Source organism: Camarhynchus parvulus, chromosome 7 (assembly GCF_901933205.1).
Source record: "Camarhynchus parvulus chromosome 7, STF_HiC, whole genome shotgun sequence".
In the NCBI taxonomy this organism is placed as follows: Eukaryota; Metazoa; Chordata; class Aves; order Passeriformes; family Thraupidae; genus Camarhynchus; species Camarhynchus parvulus.
In genome coordinates, this window is record NC_044577.1 from 32,803,701 (window position 1) to 32,828,781 (window position 25,081).

General features: G+C 37.2%; 1 protein-coding gene across 5 annotated transcripts in view; it reads right to left on the reverse strand.

The window, feature by feature from the left end:
* Nucleotides 1-232: 232 nt before the first annotated feature.
* The window catches only part of LRP1B (LDL receptor related protein 1B), a 634,192-nt gene continuing 609,343 nt past the window's right edge, over nt 233-25,081 (reverse strand). For 2 of the 5 annotated variants that reach the window (XM_030951951.1, XM_030951947.1), the window contains 7 exons: nt 22,592-22,769; nt 21,849-21,953; nt 10,068-10,144; nt 8,070-8,160; nt 5,640-5,784; nt 4,499-4,597; nt 233-2,074 (listed from right to left, as the gene is read on the reverse strand). In XM_030951951.1, coding sequence (XP_030807811.1) covers nt 1,934-2,074; nt 4,499-4,597; nt 5,640-5,784; nt 8,070-8,160; nt 10,068-10,144; nt 21,849-21,953; nt 22,592-22,769 — 836 coding nt within the window. In that variant the 3' untranslated portion in view covers nt 233-1,933. Of the gene's footprint in view, nt 2,075-2,507; nt 2,558-4,498; nt 4,598-5,639; nt 5,785-8,069; nt 8,161-10,067; nt 10,145-19,756; nt 19,871-21,848; nt 21,954-22,591; nt 22,770-25,081 lie in introns of all 5 variants that reach the window. The other 3 variants (XM_030951952.1, XM_030951948.1, XM_030951950.1) reach the window with 3 other exon arrangements.

Consider the following 25,081-nt stretch of genomic DNA (forward strand, 5'->3'; position numbering starts at 1 on the left):
ACCTAAGTCATCCAAACACGTGCAGAGCTGCAAAAACATTCAAATAGAATTTGTATAAAAAGCAAAAATTTTCATTAAGAAAATGGATTTAGCCATTTATACAAAGTAATGTTTTTTTGCTTCAATTTGCTCTTTCTTTAGATTTCATTTTATAAGTTAAATTTAAAAATTAGTCAACACACTGAATTAAGTATGTAGATTTTCATTTAAATAAATCAGTCAACAATTTTTTTTATAAAGTATTTAACACTTCATTGTAGAAACATAGGCAAAATGACTATTATAACCAAAATGAAAAATACTGTTCAATTTAAAAAAATGTACTTAAACAAGAACCTGAAAAAGTTTATGATATGCATAACATTGTTCAAGCAAAATTGCACTAGTATTACATAAATCAAGAGTTTTATAAAGGCCCCAATATGGCAAAGTTTAGAAATAGGTAGTATGCATGCACAATAGTACAACAAAAATCTCTTATAAAACAGCAGTTATTTTTGTAATGCTTGTACAAAGGGAATAAAGAGCAACCACAAACATATTTAATCTGTTAGGTTAATATATTATGATAGCTAAAAGTCAGTCATGTCTAGCAGAGGAAGGAAGAGTCCTCCACAGTATATGTGTGAATACGTCTTTTGTGCCTTTAAAGTTATGTATAAAATATTTTGATTCAGTTCAAACCTGAAAGCAATTGTATTCTTTATTTCCATCAAAATTAAAAAAAGGTGAGTCGGATTTTGCCTCTTAGCAACAACAGAAAACAGGCCAGGTCAGAGAAGTGCTGGAAACTGATACTGATGCTTTTCACTTTTGATACTTGGACTTTGATATTGAACCCAGACTACTGAAACTTGGGCTTTGCTAAGGTTTCACTAATATGCAGCTTGACTCCTTTTACCTCCACAATACCACAGTTTATCTTAATTTAAAGAAACTGCTGTGTTTTGAATCCTTTAGTATCACTAAAGAGGTGTGAGGGGTTTTATTTATGATTGTCGAAACCGAATGCTGTGATCATCTGAGTGTGCTTAAGGTTTGGGGTCTGGCTTTTCCCCTACTGCTTGGTGTGAGCTGGGGAGTTATTAATCCACAAGAACTGCGTGTGATTAAGTGAATAAACATGTAAAGCATGTGTAGGCAATGCCCTCTTGTGCTCTAGGGTGGCTACTGTCCTACAGGACTGTTGGAGTTTGTATGCTTTGTCCCACAGCAAGTAAGGTTTCAGCTTCCAAGATATATCGTTACTATGTTCTATAAGGTTTTAATAAATACAAAGCTTGTTTACATGGTATATATGTTTAGTATATCATGTACAGTCACTGAATTTCTGAAACATAATCATTGTGTTCATGCAGATCATTAGATGTTTCACTTCTATAGTCTTGTTTACTTCTTGGCAACCTAAAGCTAATTTAAAAGCAAGTTATGTTTGTTTGTGAAAAGTTATCTAGCTTCATCAGGATCTGAAGAGAAGTTCTAATGGGCACAAAGAAGAGAGTAGACCATTCAATCATTCTTTCACCATTTAAAATAAACAAAATTACACACTGTACTACAGCTTCCAGACTACATAATGAAAAAGTGCAGATACCATCTTCATCGATTAAGTAGAACCAAAAAAGTTCATAGAAAATAGATTGCTCATTTTCACGCTACAAACGAATATGTTGTTTGCCATTTTAACAAATTTAAAGGTGTGTTATTTCAGCAGCATTGTTGTAAATTGTACCGTAGTGCAGTTTCTTTTTCATAAAAATACCTTACAAATGGTCAGTCAAAAGTCATCAGCAAAAGAAAAACCCAGAAAACAATCAACCAAACAAAAAACAGAGGTAATGCTGATGCCAAAACAATTATAATACTGTTGGTACATAGAAAAGTAATCCTTATATTTTATACATTTATACAGAGTATAAAAGGTAACAGCAGATTATGCCACAGTCTCCCTTATCCCAATATCTATTTTCTTTGGAAGAAGTTCTCTTCTTTCATCAACACTTGCTAAGGAGTTTCGACAGTTTTGTCCATCCACGTATAACTTTGCATATACTGGATTGGCATAATTTGTTGGCTGCAGAGAAATTAAGCAAACATTAGACCAGTCAGGTTGAATCCAAATTAGCATTTATGGAAATGGAAATGGCTTTGTTAAAGCAAGAACAAGTACACATAAAATACAACAGGACATATTTAATAGGTACCTGGACGTCCGCAAACCTGATGATGAGTTAATTATTTAGTTGAAAATTAAATTCATGATGAGACATGCTATTAAAGTAACCAATGACATGACATGCAGCATATTATGATATTAAAACCATAAAAAACATTGACAAAAATTAAATTAAAAACCTTGAAAAAATGTCTCTGAGGTTGACTTGTCCACCTTATTACACTGGAAGATTTCAGAATAGATATGAAGGAGTTTATAGAGAAGGTGCACTGTGAGACCATGTGACAAGTTTAACAGCAGAAAACTGCAGCCAACAGTTTCCATGTATTACCTGTTCTAAGACATCAGCATCCCATCAATAGCTGACCATGTTTTCGAATTCTGTGGCCCAAATACACAACATGATTTGACCAAAAAATTCAAGACTTTCGTCATGTAAATTAAACTTTAATAATAAACCAGCATAACTGTTAATATATCATAGTAGTTACAAATTGATAAGCCTTTTCTCAGCAATTTTGGTGGTTTGGACTGGAATGAAAAACATCTGTTGAAATGAGTGGCACTTCAGCATTGGACAAGTCCATTTTTAATGCTGCAAAGCACTTCATTGTGTGAGAAATCCCCTGAGCCTCCACTACTTCCTTCATACTTTGTGCCTTTATTGTCTCTAGAAGAACTTTGCTATCCAATTAGAGTTCAGCTTTTATCCATGATAACAGGAAAGGGTACCTTGTGGTCAAAATCCTCCTCTTTTTACAACTAATTTATCAGCACTGCTCTGCTTGCACAGATACTGAGTGGAACATCAAGAAGCTCTAAAAAAGGGAAATTAATTTGTTTGGTGTGATAAGAAGTGGCTAAACTTTGAATTGGCCAAAGCAGAACTGCGTAGGTTCTCCTGACTTGAAAATATCCTGAGTACACCCTGGGAAACAAGGAATGAAAAATGACTTTAAGTCTTAGTTCTTCCTTTCCTTGTTGCTCAACTCTGTTTCTGAGCCCAGGATTAAGATACTCCTCAGGCTGGATAGCTACAGCAGCTGCTCAGTTAGTGAATTAAAAGCTGCCCATTCCATCTATTACAGATTAAAAAGTGATTGCCTCAGGGTCCAGACTTTCCTGGAATGGAGGCAGAACAAGGTGAGCCACATCTATTTAATTAAAAAAAATAGAAAAAAAAATTTAAAAAGAGCTACTCTCAGTTCTACCTGTCTGTCCCCACAGACCTTTACTTTTGTGGTCATGATTATAATCAGGAATTTAGTTTTATTTCAATTGTTGGGACTTTTTTTACACCATTTACTCTTTTTTACTCCATCTCTCTTCTGTTGTGGTTATCATCCTTAATTCTTATTAAGGACGATAACCACAACAGAACAGAGATGCTTTTCATCTATGCAGTGCCTTATTGAGTTATTAAAATTATAGAAAACAGCAGGGTCTGCCTCACAATCCCTCTTTGAGTGGTACTGATTGTACAAGGCAGTACAGTGAGGTACAGAAAGAAGCTGGGGTGGCCATAATTTAAGTAAGAAAGTTAAAGATGGGTGAACATTCTGGCTTTCATCATCCATGGTTCTGTGCTCCATCAGAAAAAACACACCCCATAACAATTATTGAATTTCCAAATACAACATATTACAATCATGCAAGAACGTGAATGGCACAAAAGATGAATATATATTGAGGCACATGAAAATGAATGTCATATTGATGTCCCTTTTGTATCTTGAATCTTAATGTTTGCAAACCTCATAGTAAGTTGCAGTAAAAAATCAGATGTTTTAGAAGGAGCTCTTTTATGATACAAATCCATTGAAATCTGAACAATTAAAATATGTTTTGAAAATACTGAAGGAAATTGTTAATTTATATGTGCATCAAATTCCTCTAAAATAAAATTACTTGTTTCCATTATTTGGGACCATCTTTCAGTTTGATAAACTTCCCTAAATGCCTGTAATTACATATAAATTTCAAATATATCAGGATAAATGGCTGTGATGACCATGCTAAACTTATATAATAACTTATAATATGGCAAAGCATCACATTGCTTACTGGTTTTTTATTCCTTTGCAAAGACATTTGAAGTTTTAGATCATGTTACAATGATGGGTACAGATGAAATTTTGTATGCAGAGGGGGACCCTTTATTTCAAATAGAAAATGTATTATTTACTGTCATTCTTCATTCCAGTAAAATAAGAAACAAAATTACAAACAAACAGAAAATGCCTCTAGTCAAAAATGACAGACAAACTTTCTTTAGAAAGGGGCTGTGGTGGAATGGAATGGACTTGGATCATCATTTCTCACCCCTGTTGATAGTGGTCCTTTCAAGTCAGAGTTTAGGTAGATTGATGGAGCTGTGTGGGGAAGCTTGAATGCAGTGGACCCTCCCCCTATGTATCTGGCCTGTATAAACAGAAAATTTCAGTTTCTGTGCTAATAGAGCATTTTCCACGTGTACTTATCAACACTGTTAAATAAACAGTGCACCAACTGAAAACATTATTTTAGAGTGATCTACATTTATAAAAACCTCCTTCCAGGCAATCCTCAGCATGAAAAACTCTTTCATTCAACACAAGAATGAAATTCAGCATTTTCCAACCATTTTCCACTAAGGATTAGGGCCAGACCTCACAATAAGCATTGGCTCAGCCACTCAGCCTCCAGCGAGTAACTCCATTTTCAGCTTACCTCCTGCACTGAGCACACTGCCTGTGTGATGCAGTGGTGACATTGCTAGAGCCATCAGTAATCCTGTTATTGCTTTGTCAGAAATGCCAGGGAGTGATGGCTGCCCTTTGGTGTGTGCCTGATTACGGAGCTCCGGGAGAGATAGCGCGGCATTACCCTGCTCATCCCGTGTCACATCACTCAGGCACTTCAATCACTGCACTGCTGCTGCAGGACTGACAGCATCTCTCACAAGGAAATGATAATACTTACTAGCTTTGTGCAAACATTTAATCTATCTGCCCCGTCAGGGACCCCAGCTCCTCGCCCCTTGGCAAGTTTTCACATGTGGAATAAGTCAGTCTTGTATGCATGCAAGCAATCTTTCGTGCTTCAGACAGGGGCTGGACAATAATGTGCTTCCAATTTTAAATATTTTTCAATTTTAAATATTTTCCACTTGACAAACCAGGTTGTGGTTTGTCAGCTCATAGACACGTCTGCCTTGATAAAAATCCCCAATCATTTTGTAGTTAATTTCGAACTCTATTTTGATCAAATACGGGCACTAGGAAAAATGACCATCAGACAGCATCAGACTACAAAACAGCTGTTAATATATACATGACATTTATTCTAATGACATCTAACTTGGCTTTATATTCATTAACTAAATCTAAATGTCATTGTTCTACGTTTCTATTCATTACGCTTAAAGACAAAACCTTTGCAAGACATAAAATGGCTTTGCCACTAGAAAGAGAAAAGAAATTACCTTTTCTGCATTTAGAGTAAAATCTGAGGCTAAAAGACCACCTTCACTGTGGTCATGGCCCACCTCATACATGTTATATGATGGATTGCCAATTTCTACATTGAGTCCTCCATTTATCATGGGTTGTCTTCTGATAGTTTTTGTCCTGTAATGCATAAACATACAAAAAAAAAGAAGATAGTGAACTTTCAAGCGAGCTGTTGGGTATTTTGTTTCTCTTTAATATCTAAGACCAACGGGATGAAAAAGCATTTCCTACAGAGACAATCATAAAATCCTTCAATTTTCCAAGCAAAGTAGCAATCTGAGTCTATGTATAGATCTCACAGAAGCTGGAAGCAGAATTTTATTATTTTTCTCAGTTTGGCTGTAGTGATATGAATCCATACAAAGTGCTAACTCACTATCTACAACCCTGACTTCCTCCAGTTATTTCCAGATTTCCCTCACTTCCAAGGAAAGCCTTGCAAAGTCATTGCCAATTCCCTGCAGGAATGAAGGCAAAGAGAATATGAGTCATGTCCCATTGCTCATTCATTTCACTTTTGTTTCAAATCACTTGCCCAAAGTCAGCTGTAAACTGAGGACAGGCAAATGGTTCCATCAGGATGCATTAAAAATGTATGAACTTCTCCTCGTTCCAGTTTGCATTCCCTGCCAGTGGTGATTGGAACACTGAAGTTCAACTTGAATTTTCTTTCAAGCTTTAATAAAAGACAGAGCCTTATTTTTAACCTTGAATTAGGTATCAGTAAAGATAAGTGATTGAGTTGAATTGTTTCTGTTGCTGAATTCATTTCTTTCAGCTAAGGAGGTGATTTCAGCCCGAGCAATTGAAATAACCTCAAGAGGGTAATTTTTTTCCCAGTGCAATATGTTCTCTAGAATTACAAGGGAATAATAGGGAGGTCACAGTCAGGATGATAACAGTCGAGTCCTCTTGTTGGCTGAGTAAGATGCAGTCAGTATCTGAAATCCAATATACTAAATGATCTGTATTTTTCAGAAATGTCATTGAAAAAATATTTCCTAAAATAGGCACTTAACAGTAGCATGCAAGTGTTGAACAGCTACACCTACTTTAATACTTGACAGTCTTCTCTGAAGAGATAAAATAACTCTAAAATACATTTTCAAATATAATTTTAAGAAGAAAGCCCTTTATTGAGGCTAGTTCTATTTCTCCACTGAAAATCTATTATTTAACAAGTGATTCTCAGTAACCTAAATAATTTACAGAGCAGCAACTGGTTTCAGGATTTGGCTATCACTAAACTTGGCATTTTAGGTGCAGCAGCACATAATGACATCCATGGAGTCTGGCAGGGTCAGCACTACTAACAGTATGGTCAGGAAATGTATTTATCTTATTGGCTTTACAAAAAAGGTTTTAAAAATTGATGCTCACTAGTTTACACTAGAGTTTGCAGGGGAGAGAGATGCTGCATGTGATGCCAGATCATAACAACTTAAAAGATTCTTTTAGCCTGGAGAACTGAAATAGCCTCGTAAATGGCCACATTTGCAGAAACAGCAGATTCATCACTTACTTTTAAAGGACTTAACAAAGGGACATTATCTTGGTTTCAGATGTGGGGTAACAAGCCCCAGGAGAAAGGAAGACAGCTGCTCAAGGCCAGCAAGCAGGACAGCTACAGGCTTGAAGTAAATGGTTTGCTCTCTGATTCCCACTCTGCCTTCCCTGGTGGGCCATGTCCTTATTGCCAGGAATCTTCCCTTGCTAAATCTGCATCACCATCAATGGGATGATGTTCTTAGAACATGTGAAGGGCAGCAGCTCTCTCAGGTGCCTCATACAGCAGAAACACTCCTGCCTCCCCTGGCCACCAAACATGGCCTTGGAAGAAATGCCCAAAGTCAAAAAGTCAAACTCAAGCTCATTATCAGCTCCCAGGCAGCTAAATTCAAGAGAACAAAATATTCCCTACTCAGTGCTGGAATTTATCTTCCTGAGCAAGACACTAAAGGAACATGTAGTAAGGAAAAGGTTGGGGACCTTACAGTAAATATTTTGACTATTGTTTGCATCTTCAATATAACTTGAAGATGTAAACAATACTCAAAATTTGAGTATGTGGTTTCAATGAAATGCATTAATTCTGTTAAGTTCTCTAAGTCTCTGGATAAAGTTATTGACACTTATACAGCCTTGTCAGGATTGAGCCAAGTAGGTAAGAACTACAATTTTTTATCTACTGCACAAGGAACTCAAGTATCAATAACAGATCTGGTTGTTCCAGCAAGAACCAAAATGTAACTTATTTGCTGCCTCCAGAAACAAGTATTGGGTGATTTGTTGCATTTTTGTGTCTCACATAAAGTGATTTTTTGTATATCAGAAAGATGCAAATACTTTAAATATTTTTTTTTTACTTCATAATAAAATAACTTGAACATAAAATTACTTACCTTCGTTTTCTTTTGCAAAGAAATAGTCCAATTACAAGAGTAGTGATCAAAGTCACCAGTAGAACAAGAGGAACAATGATTGCTATGCTTCCTAAAACAGAAGGAAATATCATTGAATAATCATGGCTTCACAACTGTAAAACAGTTAAATTCATTAAAAGAGAATAATTTCCCACGCCAACAATGCAATTTCATGTGATGAGCTTCACTCATCAATTTGAGATTTTAATGCTGATCAATAAAAAACCCAAGTTCATTACAGTTAATAGTGTACACACAAGTACTTTTATAAACAAATCAGGAGTTTCCTCTTTTTGGATACCAATATAATTTGGATTAATTCCCTGCCCTCATTTGCAGCAACAGTCCATGAAAATCTGGAATTGCTGAACAATTTGGACTGGAGTGGCATGGCCAGGATCTTCAGCAGTTTAGGTCGTACAATTATTAATTTAAAATATCCAGTAGGCTTAGCTCTGGTTGAAGAATTAATTGGTATTTTAATTAGTATTAATATTATTTTTATTTGTGGGAAAATAAAAAGCAGCCAGCACTCTTCATTTCTAGACGGTTGGTGCATCCCTGCATTTTGCTGCATTTTACTGCATTGTACTCGAGAGCCAACAATTTTGTTATGTTGGTATAGGCAATCACAAAACTACAATAATGCTTAATGCAGCAGAAAAACAGTGCACAGATCAGACAGCAATGTTAAAGGAGAGGAGGGAACAGGGAAGAACAAAATGGGCTTCACATTATTTTGGCAGATAATTTCACTGAAATGAGACTATCTGCAAAAATAAGGTCAGTAACTGTACCCTTATTTCTGAGCCTTGCTTTAAGTATCTGCTCATAAAGAAATACATGCAACAAATAATTTCATGTTATAAATACAGGACTTATAAAAGCTGCAATCCAGCATAAAGCCAGTGTGGAGAGGCATATATTTTCTTTAATATCACAATCCTTAACTGGTGGAAAACAAAAATATTGCTGGTTGTTTCACTGACAACATTTATTGATTTATTAAAAAAATAAGCTGCTGGCAGTGTCTGCTCTGCATTAACCACACTCTAAATAAAGAACTGAGAACTGCTTTGAATTCTGCCTGAAGGCTTTCTGCCTGAAAGCCAAGTCAGGTTGTCAGAGACACGAAATGAAGTACTGAATAAAAACTTGAAGCATCCTGAGTTCACTTCAGCTTATGAAGATTCTGCATGTAAAGGATATTACAGCAAGGCTCTTTTAAGAAAACATTTGCTAAATAACTGCCTTAAGTTCTATCTAGGTGCCAAAAAAAAAAGGAAAAAAAATAGTTAATTTTGTCTTGGCATGTAAACATTTCAGAAAAAAACCCTGAAAAGTTTCATCTAACCACCGAGCTGACCTGAATAGCAGGCAGCTCATTGTGCTGCTCCACTTGGGCTAAATGTGACCAGGGCAGGTACAGCAGGGCACCAGCAGCACACTCAGCACTCTGCAGGCAGCCTTGGCCACTTTCAGCTGCCAATACTGCAGCAATGCCATCCTTTTATGCTTTCAGAGGTGTTTAAAAACAATTCAGCAGGAGCTATTCTTACTTTCGGGATGATGTTCACAGTAGGTAAAACTCAGCCCTCTGCAGATGGCCAATACAAAAGTTATGCACTACTTACAGGTCTATTTTTGATGCTTTCAGTAGGATTTAAATGGTCAGAGGTCTCCCACTAGCTCCCTGCACAGGGCTGATATGGCCAAATGCTGTCACTGGATATTCTTTTCTTTAAAAAAGCGTAGCTAGCCCTTGGAGCAGGGAGTGCAAGGCCTAAGAACTGCTTTGTGCAACACCAAATGGCAATCTAAAAGTTTAGAAATATTTACCTTTTTTTTTTTTTAAGAAAAATATGCCAGTAATGAGCATTTTTCATGACATAAACTCACATTTTAAGATAGAACAAGGGTTATATTTTTAAAGTGAGCCAAATTTGCTAAGTGACAGCAGTGATAGGAGGTACTTACTGGTGCTGATGTTGTCAGACTTGCTGCTTTTGGGAGCTGGCCTCTCACACTGTGTGCCTGACCAGTTGGCTGAGCATCTGAAAGGATCCAATTACGGTGGGAAAGTTAAAAAATGTCAGCTATTAACACAGCAGCCCATGAAAGAGACCGCCAGCATCTTCTCAAGAGCTACATGAACCACAGCAGTGCCTCTACAAAACCAACAAGAATCCTCATGGAAGGAGTCAGCAGGACCCTGCCACAGCACTGACAGCACTCAGAGTGGGGATTTAGTTTAAACCTACACCTTTGTGTGTTTGGTTCCTGTTATTATCACTGCAACCTCAATTCCAGAGTTCTTTTCTAACTTCTCAAATAATAAAACAAGGTTAATCAAAGGTATATTAGCATTTTAACTTCTGAAACCTTGAACTTTATAACCAGAGGTTTATTTGCAGAAGTATAGCCGTGTGTGTGTGTGTGTGTGTGTGTGTGTGTGTGTGTGTAAGCAGGCCTGAGAGTCAAAGAGTAAAGAGTTTTCCTAAAGGGACAGGAGCATCTCCTGGCCTCAGAAAGCCCTAAATACCATTTATATTCAGAATATGTGTTCCAGGAGCCAGGTGCCTGGATTATTCACAGCTATTCTACTCTAATTTCCTTGTGTGAATATCAGTATGCAAATAGTTCCTCAGCTGGGACTCAGAACACTCTCCATGCACACAAGGAAACACAAGGAGTCCATGGAAGCAGACTCAGCAAATCCATCAAAAACAGAAGCAAATACCTGAATGAAATTCAATTGCTTATTCAACCTGCTGTAAATATGATTAAGTTTACTACAGACCCTCAAAGTCTCCTTGTGGAAATGGCAGGAAGTAGTCACTTTTCATCTGTCTCTGTTGCATATTGTGCAATGAATCATGTTTTTTCTAAGTCTTTTTGAATTATTTATGAATTTCAACATCAGTTATCTTCAGGGAGGTGCAATAGAGCGTTACCCTCATACAGTTCCAAGAACTACTGCTATCTGATGCCTTCCTAAGGATTTCATAAATTGCAAAGTTTACAGCTGGTTATGCTTAACAACTGATGTTGCTCTATAATAAAAGAAGTTTTGGAAACACACCAAATATTCTAGACAAAGCAATGCCATTCTCAGAGAGGAGCCCTGGGCAGCTGTGCTGGCGATGCTTTGGGCTCTCTTCTGTCTTTGCAGATCACTGCAGAAGACTGGCTCGTTTCTCTCCTTGCTCCTAAGCCTATTCCAGCACAACCTGACATTCAGATAAACCTCTTTACTAGGTTTCATATTAAGCTTGAACTTCTTTTGGAAAGTTAATTTAATTTTTGGTAGGATACACTATGAAATTGCTTAAGCTCTACAGAGGGTCTTTAGAAGCATTATTGATTTTTTAAAATATATTGATTATTATTGCTAGTTGATTCATATATTGTCACACACTAGCTAAATTGCATTATAATTTAGAAGTTCTTCATGTTCATTGAAATAAGTTTGCTTACTTAAATAAATATGGCAAATACACACTTAGGTTTCCTCACTGTAAAGAACCCCCAATTCCTAATTACACACATGTTTCACAATGATATATTTTATAACTGAACCTGCTTACCATCACTTCAGCACACTGCAAGTCACAGGGAACACAACTTTAATCTTTCAAAAGATGCATCTGTTCCTTTTTCTTTCCAGATCTCTTTTTAGCAATTATGTAAGATAAAAATGCTTGCACTGACAGCTTACCTTACTAAGATACTGTTCAAGGAATTTGCTTTTTAAAAATATCAATTTTCGACATACAGCTGCTAAATAAGTGTCTCCATTCTTGTAGAGAAACACCATATATCTTTATACTCAGAATATTCTACTCAGCTGTTGGCACATGACAAACATGAAACAAAGTCTTTATATTTCTTCCTGATATTTTGCATCATTCCTGCTCAGCATTCAGCTCATGCAATTAAAACTTGTGATGACAGGCAATTTGAATTTAATACTACACTAGTGAAGGGAAAAAATATTTTCGAGTTAGACATATCTAACTTTGCAACTCAATTCTTATATTAAATGTTTCAAATGCTTCCACTGTATATAAAATCATTATGATAAATCTGTCATAAAAAGAGTTTAGAGAACATAAGACAGTGAGACTAGCAAAAGGATCACCATGAAGCATTCAAGTACAAGCTCATGAGAAAATTGTATAATGTACAATTACATTCTTCAAAACCTTATAGCAGACATGATATCAAAACAGCCAGTGAAGAAAAAAATTCCTACAGCTAGATATGCAGTAAACAGAGGAAAAAATAAGGCAAACATATTAAAAGTTCTTTACCTATCTTGTCATTCTAATTGCAAAAAATCAGCAATATTGAAACACCTGAGGCATTTGATAGAAGTCTCATAAAAACATTGTTAGTTGCCACTATATTTTAATTTTTTTTCCAAATGCTTGCTTTCTCCAATGAACTTAAAAGAGACTGAAGCTGGAAGGATGGCAGTCATTTCCTTCTGCACTTTGAGGTGAAATGACTGCCCTTTGATGGTCCAGCAAGGAACTAGAGGCTTGTCTTGGGCAGACAAGAAGGAGGAGGAGAAAAAGGAATAAAGCCCAGGGGAAAGGGATGTTTTCTGCAAGGGAATTTCACAGAGAAAATCAGCCACGAGCAGGCACATGAATAATGATGGGGCTGGGACATGACAACTGTTCATGCAGGAACATGGGAAATGAGCAGATCTTCGCCAGTTTTAGTTGTCTGCAGAGAAAAATTGCTCTTAATAACAGCATTTTCTGATGTCAGGACATTTAAATTCAGACTGTTGAGTTCCTAGCATGGGAACTGACTCCTGGTTGAGTTGATGTGCAGTGGTTTGTCCTTTCCCAAACTCTTTGGTAGCAGGAGCTGTTCTGTGCCATTTTCAGGGGCTGTGTGGTCAGACAGGACATTTGCAGTACTGTCACAGACACATTTTCTGAAAAATCCTTTCCTTAGGAATTTTTCTCCTGAGAAGCTGAGAGGCCTCAGGAACAAAATGTACACAATGGTTATCTGCTGCTGTGGAATGCAACAGGTGGATCTGTGATTGGTCTCATGTGGTTGTTGGTAATTAATGGCCAATCACAGCCCAGCTGGCTTGGACTCTCTGTCCAAGACACAAACCTTTGTAATTCATTCTTTCTTTTTCTATTCTTAGCTAGCCTTGAGATGAAATCCTTTCTTCTATTCTTTTAGTATAGTTTTAATATAATATAGATAATATAATAATAAATCAAGCCTTCTGAAACATGGAGTCAGATCCTCATCTCTTCCCTCATCCTCAGACCCCTGTGAACACCGTCACACAGTACGAGCAAACAAAAAGGCATTAACGAAGCAGAACCACATAAAGCCACTTTGTTTCATCAAAGATGTTCACATCATCACAAACTCAGGAGAAAGAACAGTGGAAATGCCTGATTTGAGTCACTCCCAGACAAATACAGATGGAAGCAGATGGGGAAGCTGACAGTGAGGGACAGGCTGGAGTCAGCTGAGTGGTGCAAGGTGCTGCAGAGAACATCTCAGGTGCAAATCTCCAGCTCCCAGCAGAACCAGAGAGAGATCAAAGAGCAGCAGTTCCACAGGGGATGGCCATATGAACACTGAGAGTGAATAAAAGTAAAAAATAAAGGTTGCACACGTTCTGCTGCCAAGGTCATTAATAAAACTGCTGCAGCTCTCTCTGCAACCATTTAGTTCCTCATTTATAAAGAGATGAGTGCTTGGGAAGTGCCTCTGAGGTACTGAATGCCTGTGACATGGGAATTATCTATTTTGAGGAAACAGCATTGCCAAGAGAGACGTTTTAAAAAACTTTCAACTGAGGTTATGAAGGTGTTGCACTTGGAGCAAGGAATGTTTAGACTGGAGATATTTACATTTCTGATCATGCTGTTATTACAGAATCCATTCATGACAGAAAATGGCTCTCTTGTCTATTTCTGTATAACCCTTACAGGTCAGTGTGAGCAAACTTTCTAGACTCTATTATTCATGTATTTGACCATTTGACTATGAAAGGACTGAGTAAATAGGAAAAAAATATAGTAAAAAAAGGGCTAATTTGGTGGCAGTGTGCAATTTTTTAAAAAGTTTGTTTCTCCTTTATTCTCCCTCTTTGTGCCACAGGCATTGTCATAAAAATATAATATAGAAGGCATAACATGCAGTTAAAAGTGCTTTTGTAGACAACTGTTTTCCAACTCAATATAGCAGTGCAGATCCAAAAATGACAACATTGAAAGATTAGTCTAGAGGTGTAAGTGAATCTGTGGAACAGTCTTTACAAAACAGAGGTGGAAGGGGAACTGAAAATGTTTCTTAGCTAAAAATGATATTTCTTCATTATACAAAGTAATTTTTTTAACTTTGCTTTTCCTTTTGGTCATTATATAGCAATATATACTAAAACATCCTAATGAAATTATCTAGCCTCATTATTTTAAGAATTAAAATTTCACTGGAACTTGTGTTATCATTAATATTAAAACTGTAAGACGAGAACATCTGGATTACAGATATTTACTATCTACATTAAATTGCATTGAAAGAGAGAAATCAAAATTCCCTTTTCCCCCAAAACTCTGTAGGATGCCAGAGGATGATAAAAGCCTTGCACTAAATCAAATAATTAAACTATTACTTATAATAAATTTAGGAATACTTCTGCAGATATGCATTGTTCATTCAGGGAGCTGATGTAATACAGTTAAATCCACTGATTAACTCTCTAAAGTAAAGCATTTTCATAACAAAGACCAAAAATCCCACCCCAGGACTGATCAACAATTGCACATTCTGCAGCTTCCCCTCTATTGTAGGGTTTCATTATTTTCAAGTAGTAACTTTTCCATGGTCATTCTATACATGAAAAAACCACATTTTGGTAGTTTTGTCTAATGAGCATCCCTCAACATCATAAAAGGAAAATAATGCAGAAGCTAGGGGATACAAAATTTATCTTTTAACTTTTTACCTGAAAATGAAACACAAATTACCTTGCAATCCAATACATTCAGAATAGGACAATTACATCATTCAAAAGCAGGCAAAAAAATAAAAACAATTCTTTTCAGGAACACCAAAAACCCCCTGAAATTTCGTCAAAATATATGTGGAAAAAAAAAAGAAGTGACTTTAAAAATTAATTTTAATTTGGGCATGAGATTACTATGTACAAATGATTATTCACAGCTGCATGATGTTCATTGTAAGGAACAATTTCCATATGCAACTCAGCCTCACTCATCCCAAGGTAAGAAAAAGAAGCTGAGAGTCATTAACCACCATGCAATTAGCAACATGTGTACAGTACAGAAGATATACAAATACTAAAAATAATAACAGAAAATATATAAAAGCATGTCCAGGTGACTACTACTGTAATTACACTGAGCAAGAAAACAAAAGGAAAAGAGGTTGAAATGGTAAAACTAAAAAAAAAAAATATGAGAAAAGTCTGTGTAAGTAGGCAGATAAAAACCAAAGCATGTTTTTCCCAAGCAGTGATATACAGCACCAAATATTATACAAGTTTTATCTGAACAATTTTAAACTCATGGACAAAGGATATCTGCATTACAGCCTAGTTAGTAAATGCCCCATGAAAAAGATACATATTCCTCTTTTCCAAGATCTTAACATTTCCTCCTCTGACAACCACTCTTCAAACACCTGTTTTCATTTGGTTCTTGAACTACTACTAGTTTGTGGTACAAAGTGGATAAAAGATCTTTTATCATACAAAGGCATAACCTGTGGATTATATTCAGTTTTGAGATATTTATAACAAAGATATTTTTAGTTGAAAAAGAAAGCTCTCAAAGGACTGGCAGAATGCTGTGACATTCCTGTTGCAGTTGCAATTGGGGAGCTCATTAAATATACCCCAGGAAATCATATGGAAAGCATTTATTGCAGGATACTTGATAAAATTTGCTGGTATGTGCTGCCTCTCAGGGTTACCAGGGCTTTCTCTTGGTCAGGCTTTTCAATCCTGTGACTCTTCTACACCACAGAGGCTTTTTCTACTCAGCCTCCAGAAAATGCCAGTCAGGGACTGCAGGCTGTGGTTCCTTTCTTGTCCACAACTGGACCATGGATTAACTGTTTTTTGAGCAAAAGTTTGGTTTAGTGATGAATTTATTTATTATAAACCTGCGTGTAAATGTAGCACTTGCACAGCTGCATGTGCACTTAAATAAAAACTGTTCATATTGGAAAATTTTTCAACAGGAAAGGAATGCCAGGAGGAAGGCTCAGCATCACAGGAAGCACTTGAGCTGCAGGGGAGCTCCTCCATAAAGAGGAATGCACTCTTTAATTCCTGAATTCTGGGACCTAAACACACACACACATCTGCACAGGTGCTCCTCCCCACACTCTCCCCTCACACGGTGCCTCTCTCCAGCCTCCTGGGTATAAAGCTGGCAAGAACAACCTGGAAACACTGGACCAGGTTTCCTAGAGAAGCTGTGGCTGCCCCATCCCTGGAAATGTCCAGGCCAGGCTGGGTGGGGCTCTGAGCAGCTTGCTCCAGTGGAAGTGTCCCTGCCTGTGGCAGGAGGGCTGGAGCAAGATGAGCTTTAAGGTCCCTTCCAACCAAAAGCATCCTAGGATTCTGTAAGAACAGCCCTCCTGCTTGTTTCACTCCTGCAGGAACTGTTTTTCCTAATTTATCCATGTCTGCACTTCCAAGTTCAAACTTTGCAATCAGTTTTAAATAATTCCACAATTTGTTCTCTCCCCAGTTGTTCACAGTCCTTAACCTGTTACCTGACCAAAATTCTCCATTAAGAAATTAAGTTATTTATTCTTTCTCCACCCTTCACTTTTCTTTCCTCTGTTACCAAACTCAGGCTTTCTTCCAAGCTCCTGCATGGTCTGTGCCTTCTCATTAACTCTCCAGGGTGACTTATTCTTCACTACAGAGGAACTGATGTTTGCTCTAATGTTGAAATACAACACACACTTGAATCCCTCTGAACAGTTAGCACATCCAGCCACAGGCAAGTAATGCAATGCTGTACTTTGGCTTCTGATTTTTATATTTCTAGAATGCCTAGGGGAGTTGTGTAAGGGGGTTATGATTTGATCACATTTATTTTCAGATAATAATTATAGAACACATCCGTGTGCAGGTACAAATACCAATAGTAATACACAAAGAAAAAAAAAAGGAGTTCTAGCAATATATAGCTATGATGAAGGTATAAAAGAAACAAAGCTGAGAGAGAGCAATATTCTGTGTTAAAGATTCTGTAATGAAAGTCCTGCCCATTTACCAACCAGACTCACTCTTGAGTACTTGGAAGTTTCAATTCTTTCCAGTTCTCTTCACTGGTATCATACAAGGTGTAATCTTTCTCTAAACCCTGCTTCTCTTGGAGGGATGAATATACAGGTGGGTAATTAGTGAGAAGGAAACAGAGACATAAATAAAGGTATTTATTTAAAGACAGACTGATAGAACAGATGGAATGAACAGTTTGTGAAATACAGAAAAAAAAAGCATTTCTTGATTATTTCCCATATGAATCTGATCTCCTGATCATTCTTTTTTTCAACTGATTTGTGAATTTACTGGGGCAATTCAGGCATATCTCACATGCCTCTCGTCTTATGCACATCACACACAGACCCACCCATTAGTGAGCAGTACTAAAGAGATCCTTGAAAACATAGCATGGGAATATTAAAATGGCAGTAACTATACAGAAAATTACACTACTTTAAGACACCCTAAGTGGAACATTTTTCAGAAAAGGCCATTACCCCAAATTTTAACATTCTGAAATTCTCTCACAACCTTTGTATCTGAGCAAGAACAATTATGTGGGGGAGAGGGGGAATAACAATCATCACATACCTAAAAATAATGTGAAGAATTAATAATCTAGATTGCATAGAAGTCCAAAGAGAAATCACAGCAGATTCTGTGTATTTGAAACCAGGACAGAGCTTTCACTGAAACTGGCAATAGCCTTCATAAAACCTCCTTTTGTTTGGTGGCTTATATGAAGGCACAGCAAGGCCTTAATTCATTCCTAAAATGGTGAGGTGAAAACCACAACTTCTCCTTCCAGACTGCAACTGATATTTAGGTCATTTAGTGCATTCACCACTAAAAAGACACCTTGAGACAGGAAGATAAAATAAAAATGTGTGCTAGCAGTGCAGGCTGCTGAAAGGAGAATCTGTTCTTACCGGCTTAGAGTTGCTCTATAATTATGGCTTTAGGATTGCCCTTTGGAACTGCTAAATCTTATTCTCTATTGTCTTTACTGAATGATAATAAGGGCATGATTATGTGTAAAGTTTGCATTCTCAACTGATGCTGACTGTGAGAGAGAGCAGAGCTCCTGTTGAATGACAATAAACCCAGGCATCTCCTATTTCTTCTAAAAATCACCCGCTCCCCAATTAGAGACTGCTTTAGAAAAACATTGACCTGTGGACAAGTGGGTCCTGGAGCATTTGAGAGAAAAAGCAGGAAAGGTACATCCAATATGTGACTTTATAGGCAGCAGTATGTTCTTAGGGCTGCATGATTCTGAAAACACAAGTATGATACATGGAGATACAAAAAGTTCCAAGCACCCTGTCCCACACTCTGCTGACCACTCCACACTCTTCCAACTGGCAGAAGTTGGTAGTTAGGACATTAATCTTGTTTCCAGTGGATTTATGGTACCTCAAGCCAGAGCGTATCATTACACGAGAACAAAAGCAACTGAGACCATGTTTAAAAAAAGAATTAGATTATTCACCCTAAGCAGTCACTGTCTTTGCTACCCACCAGACACCCACATCACTTTCCCACAGCACTCTGTGTTTCCATAGATCATTCACTGAGAGAAGTTTAAATCTGTGTGAATTTAGCACTTTCTCCCAAGCCTAGGTCTTTGGTTCATGATTTCACTACTGACTTTTGCATCACAACCACCAAGTGAAGCTTGTTCATCTGACAGGTGTTTTGTATCTCTCTGTACATCCGCCTTACAGGATTTTCAAAGAATAAAGTTGTTTCTTTTCCTGATGAAGATTAAAATTTTCTCTTTAAGAAAGAGACCTAAAATCCTCTAGAAAAATAGAGAATACAAAGGTAATTTTCTTTTTTAACCAGAGAAGTCGACATTATGATGTAGCTCATATACTTTTGTTTAACAGTTTCTATAAAATTTCTATAAAAATTAACATCAAGACTTATAAATACAAGCTTCATTCCTGAAGTAGCACCTAAACAGCTGTTCTGTTCCTTTCCCTGTTTAGATAAGAAATAGGAAGTCACACTACAGAACATGTGCAATATCACTGCTCACTAAACTTTATGCTATGTAGGATTAACTTGGTAAAATATCTCAAAACATGAGCAATAGAAGCCATGTGGCATTTTCAGGTTTTTTTCCCAATTTATTTAGTAAAATAAAGCCTTTTATTTCTTCCTCTGATGATACACACACTCCAAATGTATTTTTAAATATACTCATCAGTGCAACTCTCAAAGGGTAAGTGTGTATTATAGAAATGGTCCCCCAGATTAAGTATATATTGTGAAATGTATGTGAATGTGCATGACTTGAACCAATGAACCGTGGCCTGGAATGATGTCACAGAATGTGCAGCATTAAGTGGAAGGTTAAACCTACTTGCATCTCGGTTCATTAAACGCGGTTAAAGTGCAAATTCCCTCATTCTGACAGTAGTAATCACAAGGGTTCACTTTCTGGTCACAGCGCTGACTTTTAAACCCCACAGAGCATCTGCAGAATTTCAGTAAAATAGACCTACATAAATATTCTGCCTTGTGCTGGACAGATTTCAAACGCGTTACACACAACAACGGCAAGACACGCACACATACACGGGCACACACCCACAGAAGACAAAACCAATATTTTCTTCTCATGGAAGGCCCATCTGACAACACTGAAAAGTTTGCTCATGACTGATGATCAAGCAGTTTTTAAAACAATGGGCCTATGCTGCCTGAAGGGATCTCAGAGTGTTGTTGTCAGATGTACATTTCTATCGACTGATCCAGATTGCAATGGCCTTAAAATGGTCATTACCACTTTCTTGGCATTGTTAGGGGTGTTGGTGTATGCTGCAGCATTTATGTATTGTAAATCCACACACAAATTAAAACACAAAACCTTTTGGTTTTTTTGGTTTTTTTTTTTTCCTTGAGATGCTATGGTGTTCCATGTGAATTGAGAAAAAACATGAGAGTTTTATAAGAAAAAAAAATAATGAAAAGTCACAAGCTTCCAAAATAGCATTCTAGGTGTTTAAACAAATGAATCACCAGGCTTAATCAGCATATTTGGGCCTTACATATCACAGCTATGACACTCTCCTTTTGTCAGGATATATCAGTCTCTGGTCCTCAACTAAAGACATTTAAGGAGGCACAAATAACAGGCAAAATGGTAAAAACAGGAAAAAATAATAATAAAGGAGAAAAATAAGCACCAAAATACTTCCAAATGAATAAGGGCTACCATGCAAAACTAAATTACATTATCTCCAGCCCTGAACCTGCAAACATTGAAAAATTTTCAGTGGTAGTGCCACTACAATTGTGTGTCCTTTTTCTCAAGCAGAAGGGCTTCAGCTCTCACAGGGAGGAACCCTTGGCACTTCTCTTCCACTGGTCAGACTAACAAAATCTTGGCATTTATGAAACTCCTTTGAGAGTCTGAATAAAACTCTCTTTCAAGATCACCTGCATCAAAACAAAATGAAGGAATGGCTGTATCTTTATTCACAAAGTTGTGGTGCCAGATCCCTTTGGGCAACAATTTGCTCATGTCACCCAGGGAATGAGACACTCATGTCCAATTCTGTCTTCCAACACCTCTCTCTCCCAGCCTGGAGGATGCTCTGAGCTCCAGGTTGTTTGGAGAAGTGGAAGACCATTGTGAAATGAATATTTTAAGGAAAAAAAAAAAAAAAGAATTTGACTAGGTAGCTCAGAGTAACTGAGAGCTGGAAAGAAATTAATTTCTTGCTACAGTGACTACTTCAGTATTTTATATTGAGCAGCTGAAAAAGAAGATACACCATAGCTCTCAAGAAAGGAGTAGAATGTAAGCTTTTCTGCTTGCAACAGTATTTCACTTCTAAGCTATAAAATACCAATTTCTTTTGCATTTTATGTCTGAGTTTAAGAAAAGCACCCTGAATTACTCTCTTGACCATGACACAGGAGGAAGAGCACAGTCTCACCCCAGAACAGCTGCAATACTCTGGGTAGTGGGAAGGTGAGGGCAGAAATATGAAATACATGAGCATATCTCCATAAGGGAAATAACACTGACATGATTTTTCCTATTCTCCAGCTATAAGGTGAAGGGTTTTGCCTCAAAATCTGACCATCTCTGTAGAAAAAAAAGACTTAATCCACCTCTGAGAAGCAGGACAGGCAATCTCGACTTTCCATTCCAGAAAAAAATGCCTGAACAGACCTAAAATTACTATAAGTCTCCAAAGACATATCTTTGTATCTATATGCATTCACAATAGAGCCCTTACTTCTAAATTTCAACGCACATTTTGCAACAAGGTATGCAAAGTATGAGGTCACATAAACAGCTAGAAAACAAACAGTGTAAGTTGAAACTGCAACCAGCACATTATTCATCCTGGAGAGACCAAAAATGCAGACACATGCACAATCATTTTATTATTGGTAGTCACACAGGCATTATAATGATCTGCAGGAGACAGGATACTCACAGACAGACAGGTATATTTGTCTCTGGGTCCAGCTGACAGGTGCCACCATTGTAGCAGTAGCCATCACACAGCTGACAGGTGGAGGCAATCTTTCCATTAGTGCAACTGCCATGGTCAAAAAATAGAAAAAAAGAATAAAAAGCAAAGTGTAATCAGTATTTCTGTAAATCTGAGCATTTCATTGTAAAATCAGTATTTTAATATACTATTATAAGATCTACTGATTGAAACAATTCTGGGTTTCTCGTTTGAAAAGTTAGCACGGGCAGTGAGATTATTGCGCAATATATAAATAATCTTTCTTTTAATGAAAATTAACTATTAGAATACAAAGCAATCACTCAGCAATAGAGCAGCACGTTACCTATGTCTCCACCAGTATTTAGTATGTCTCTATCACTGTCACAGATAATGCAGAATTTCCAACAGTGAAGAACAATGAAGAAATTTCAACGCTATAGAAGAACGCCATTGCTAACTTGATTAATTTCAGTGTTTCCAAGTGAAAAGCCATTCAGTTTCCTGTTATATTGTGCTTCCTCCAGCGAGGAGTGCTCCATGAGCTGGTTTTGAAAGCCAGGAGCCAGCTGGTTTGGTACGGGCAGGAGCCACACAGAGGAACTGATGTGACGTGACCGCTCCAGGGACAAACTACGGCGCCGGACACGTAAAGGACAACGCAGTAGAACTGCTGTTAAATGTGGGATTTGGAACAAAACCTCTTTCCCCGCGCACACACTCACTTGCACACTACGTCACTGCTGTCCTTGTTTGTGATGCAGTGTCCCCCGTGGCAGCGGGTGCACTTGTCCACCTCGCACTTGGGGCCCTCGAAGCGCGTGGGGCAGACGCATTCCACGCGGCCGTCGGCGGAAATCGTGCACGACGGTTCGGAGTTCACGCAGTAGTGGTGGCAGACATCTGAAACAGCACCAGGCCTAATTACTAAAAGACATTAAGGAGCATTATAGAAATAAATAATACATTGCTTTCATGTTTTGAAAGGTACTGTAATAAAAACAAAATGGAAGCTGAAGACAGTGACTCACTGGCAACCACAGGAATAGAGAATACCCCATAAACAGATATATAATATATTAACAATGTAATCTTGGGAAGTGAAATGGAAGTATAAACTCATAAGAGGGTTTTTTTTTCCTTTCTAGTTGTCTAACCATTTATGGCATCATTCCACATAATATAAAGACTCCTGATGAGAAAAGCAGAGCAATGTTAATGTATTTAATGGGACGTTGGCTGAATAAAAATCTTCTGATACATTCACATTACCATTAACAGCATTATGCTAAACTGAAATTGAAACGATATTTTGAAATAATTAAGTTTTATTTTCATTTATCCACATATTAAAATTTCATGAAGTTCTAATAATAATATATAAACACATAATCCATAAGTTCTACAAAGTACTACAAACAGCTATAAGCTTTACAGACTGTGCAAGACCCCATTATGGTGTTTAACTGTTTAAACGCCACTAAGACTGAGATTTCAAGTAGTGAATTCTTTGACTCTTCAGAACCACCAGTAACTGCCTCAGTTTTCATCCCTCTTAAAAAATCAAATTGCCTAACTGAAGACGGTTCCAAGGGCTACAAAATACTGGCATCCTAACATTGTGGTTAATTTTTGTTTATGTGGTAGTGACAACTTTATTTCGTGGTTTGTTTTTTTTCTTTAAAGTCATCATTTAAGCTCCTTAATGGGCAGGGATACCTTCCACTATCCCAGGCTGATCCAAGCCTCATCCAACCTGGCCCTGAACACTTCCAGGGATGGGGCAGCCACAGTTTCTCTGGGAATCACTTGTGAGGATATCTCAAAGTCAGAAACACATTTTGCCAATGTTACTCTGAGCTGCTTTTCCTCCTCTCCAAGGAGAGAGTACTGCTGGAAGAGTTTTGCTGAGGGACAGAGCATGGCTGTTGGAGGAGTTATTTCTGCTTGAATATTCATTTTATGTCTCCACTGTCTGTGCAGGCTGTAGGCTCAGCTGCTCAAGGAATTAGCAACAAGAGCAGCTTAAAAAATGCTAAATGAAGTTGTTCATTGTTTCTTGTTCCCCAGTTCCAGGTATGGAATGGCAATTTGCAGCAGGGGGCCTGTTTTTGGAACAAAAACTACTGCAGTTTCAAAGCTAACACTGAGAGTGATTTTATGTGTAAGTGCAGTGCAATGGGCATATGTTTGCATGCACATTACGATTAAAAAAAAAATCCAAAACCAAAAAACACAAATATGTAGGAGTAGGAAGATCATATGTCAAAACAATTATTAGTTTTTAGGATTGATCGCAGCCACAAACACCTGTAGTCATCTGCAGTATCTAAAATGTTTATGTAACATTTGGGTTGAAATGACAGAAAATTACTTCTTTTTTCTCCTAAAAAAAGGGATTTCAGTTTCAGAGAAAGTCACAGCTTGTGGGATCACCATATCCACTTTGAATGATTGTAACTGCATGAAAATGTTTCCTATTTTTAAGGTAGTTTGGGCCTTAAATGATACAAGAAATGAACTTTAGCTACTCTGTGTGTCTTTTTTCTGGAATTTAAAACAGGGAGCTACATTCAAATACATCAGATTTATGTGTATTTAATAACATGCACAGTGTTAGTAGAATTCTATGTAAATTCAGTCACTTAAATTTATTTCAGCCGTGCCAGTGCCTTGACACGGAGCACTCATTTAGGTTATTATCCCTTATGTGAACTAATCACAGGAGAAACTCTGCATTGGGTAATTGGAGACGATAAGTGTGGGGAAAATGAGGTCTTTGCAAGCTGGTAATACTGCAAGCAAATGTCTTCTCCCTGCCATAAAACCCTACTAATAATATTTTAAGCTTGGGAGCAGGAGTAAAATACCTACACACATTCATGTGCCATCCTTTGCATATGAACTACCTTCAATCACAGCAAAGACAGACTGAAAAAGATGTCTGGGAGGCAACCAATCTTTGCAATAATGCCATATTAATGTATTCCACCTGGCATACAAAGTGAAGGTAATTAATAAAGCAAAACATGTGTGAATAAAGCAAAAAAAAAAACCAGATACAGCTTTATATACACATTATTAACTGTAGACTGGTATAATAGCACAAAACTTACACTAAAAGATTCTAAGACTTTCTTTTTCCCCCAAAAGACTTAAGTTTTAAATCAGCAAAAGCTTAATTTTATTTTGTATTTTATAATGTTTTCAAGCCT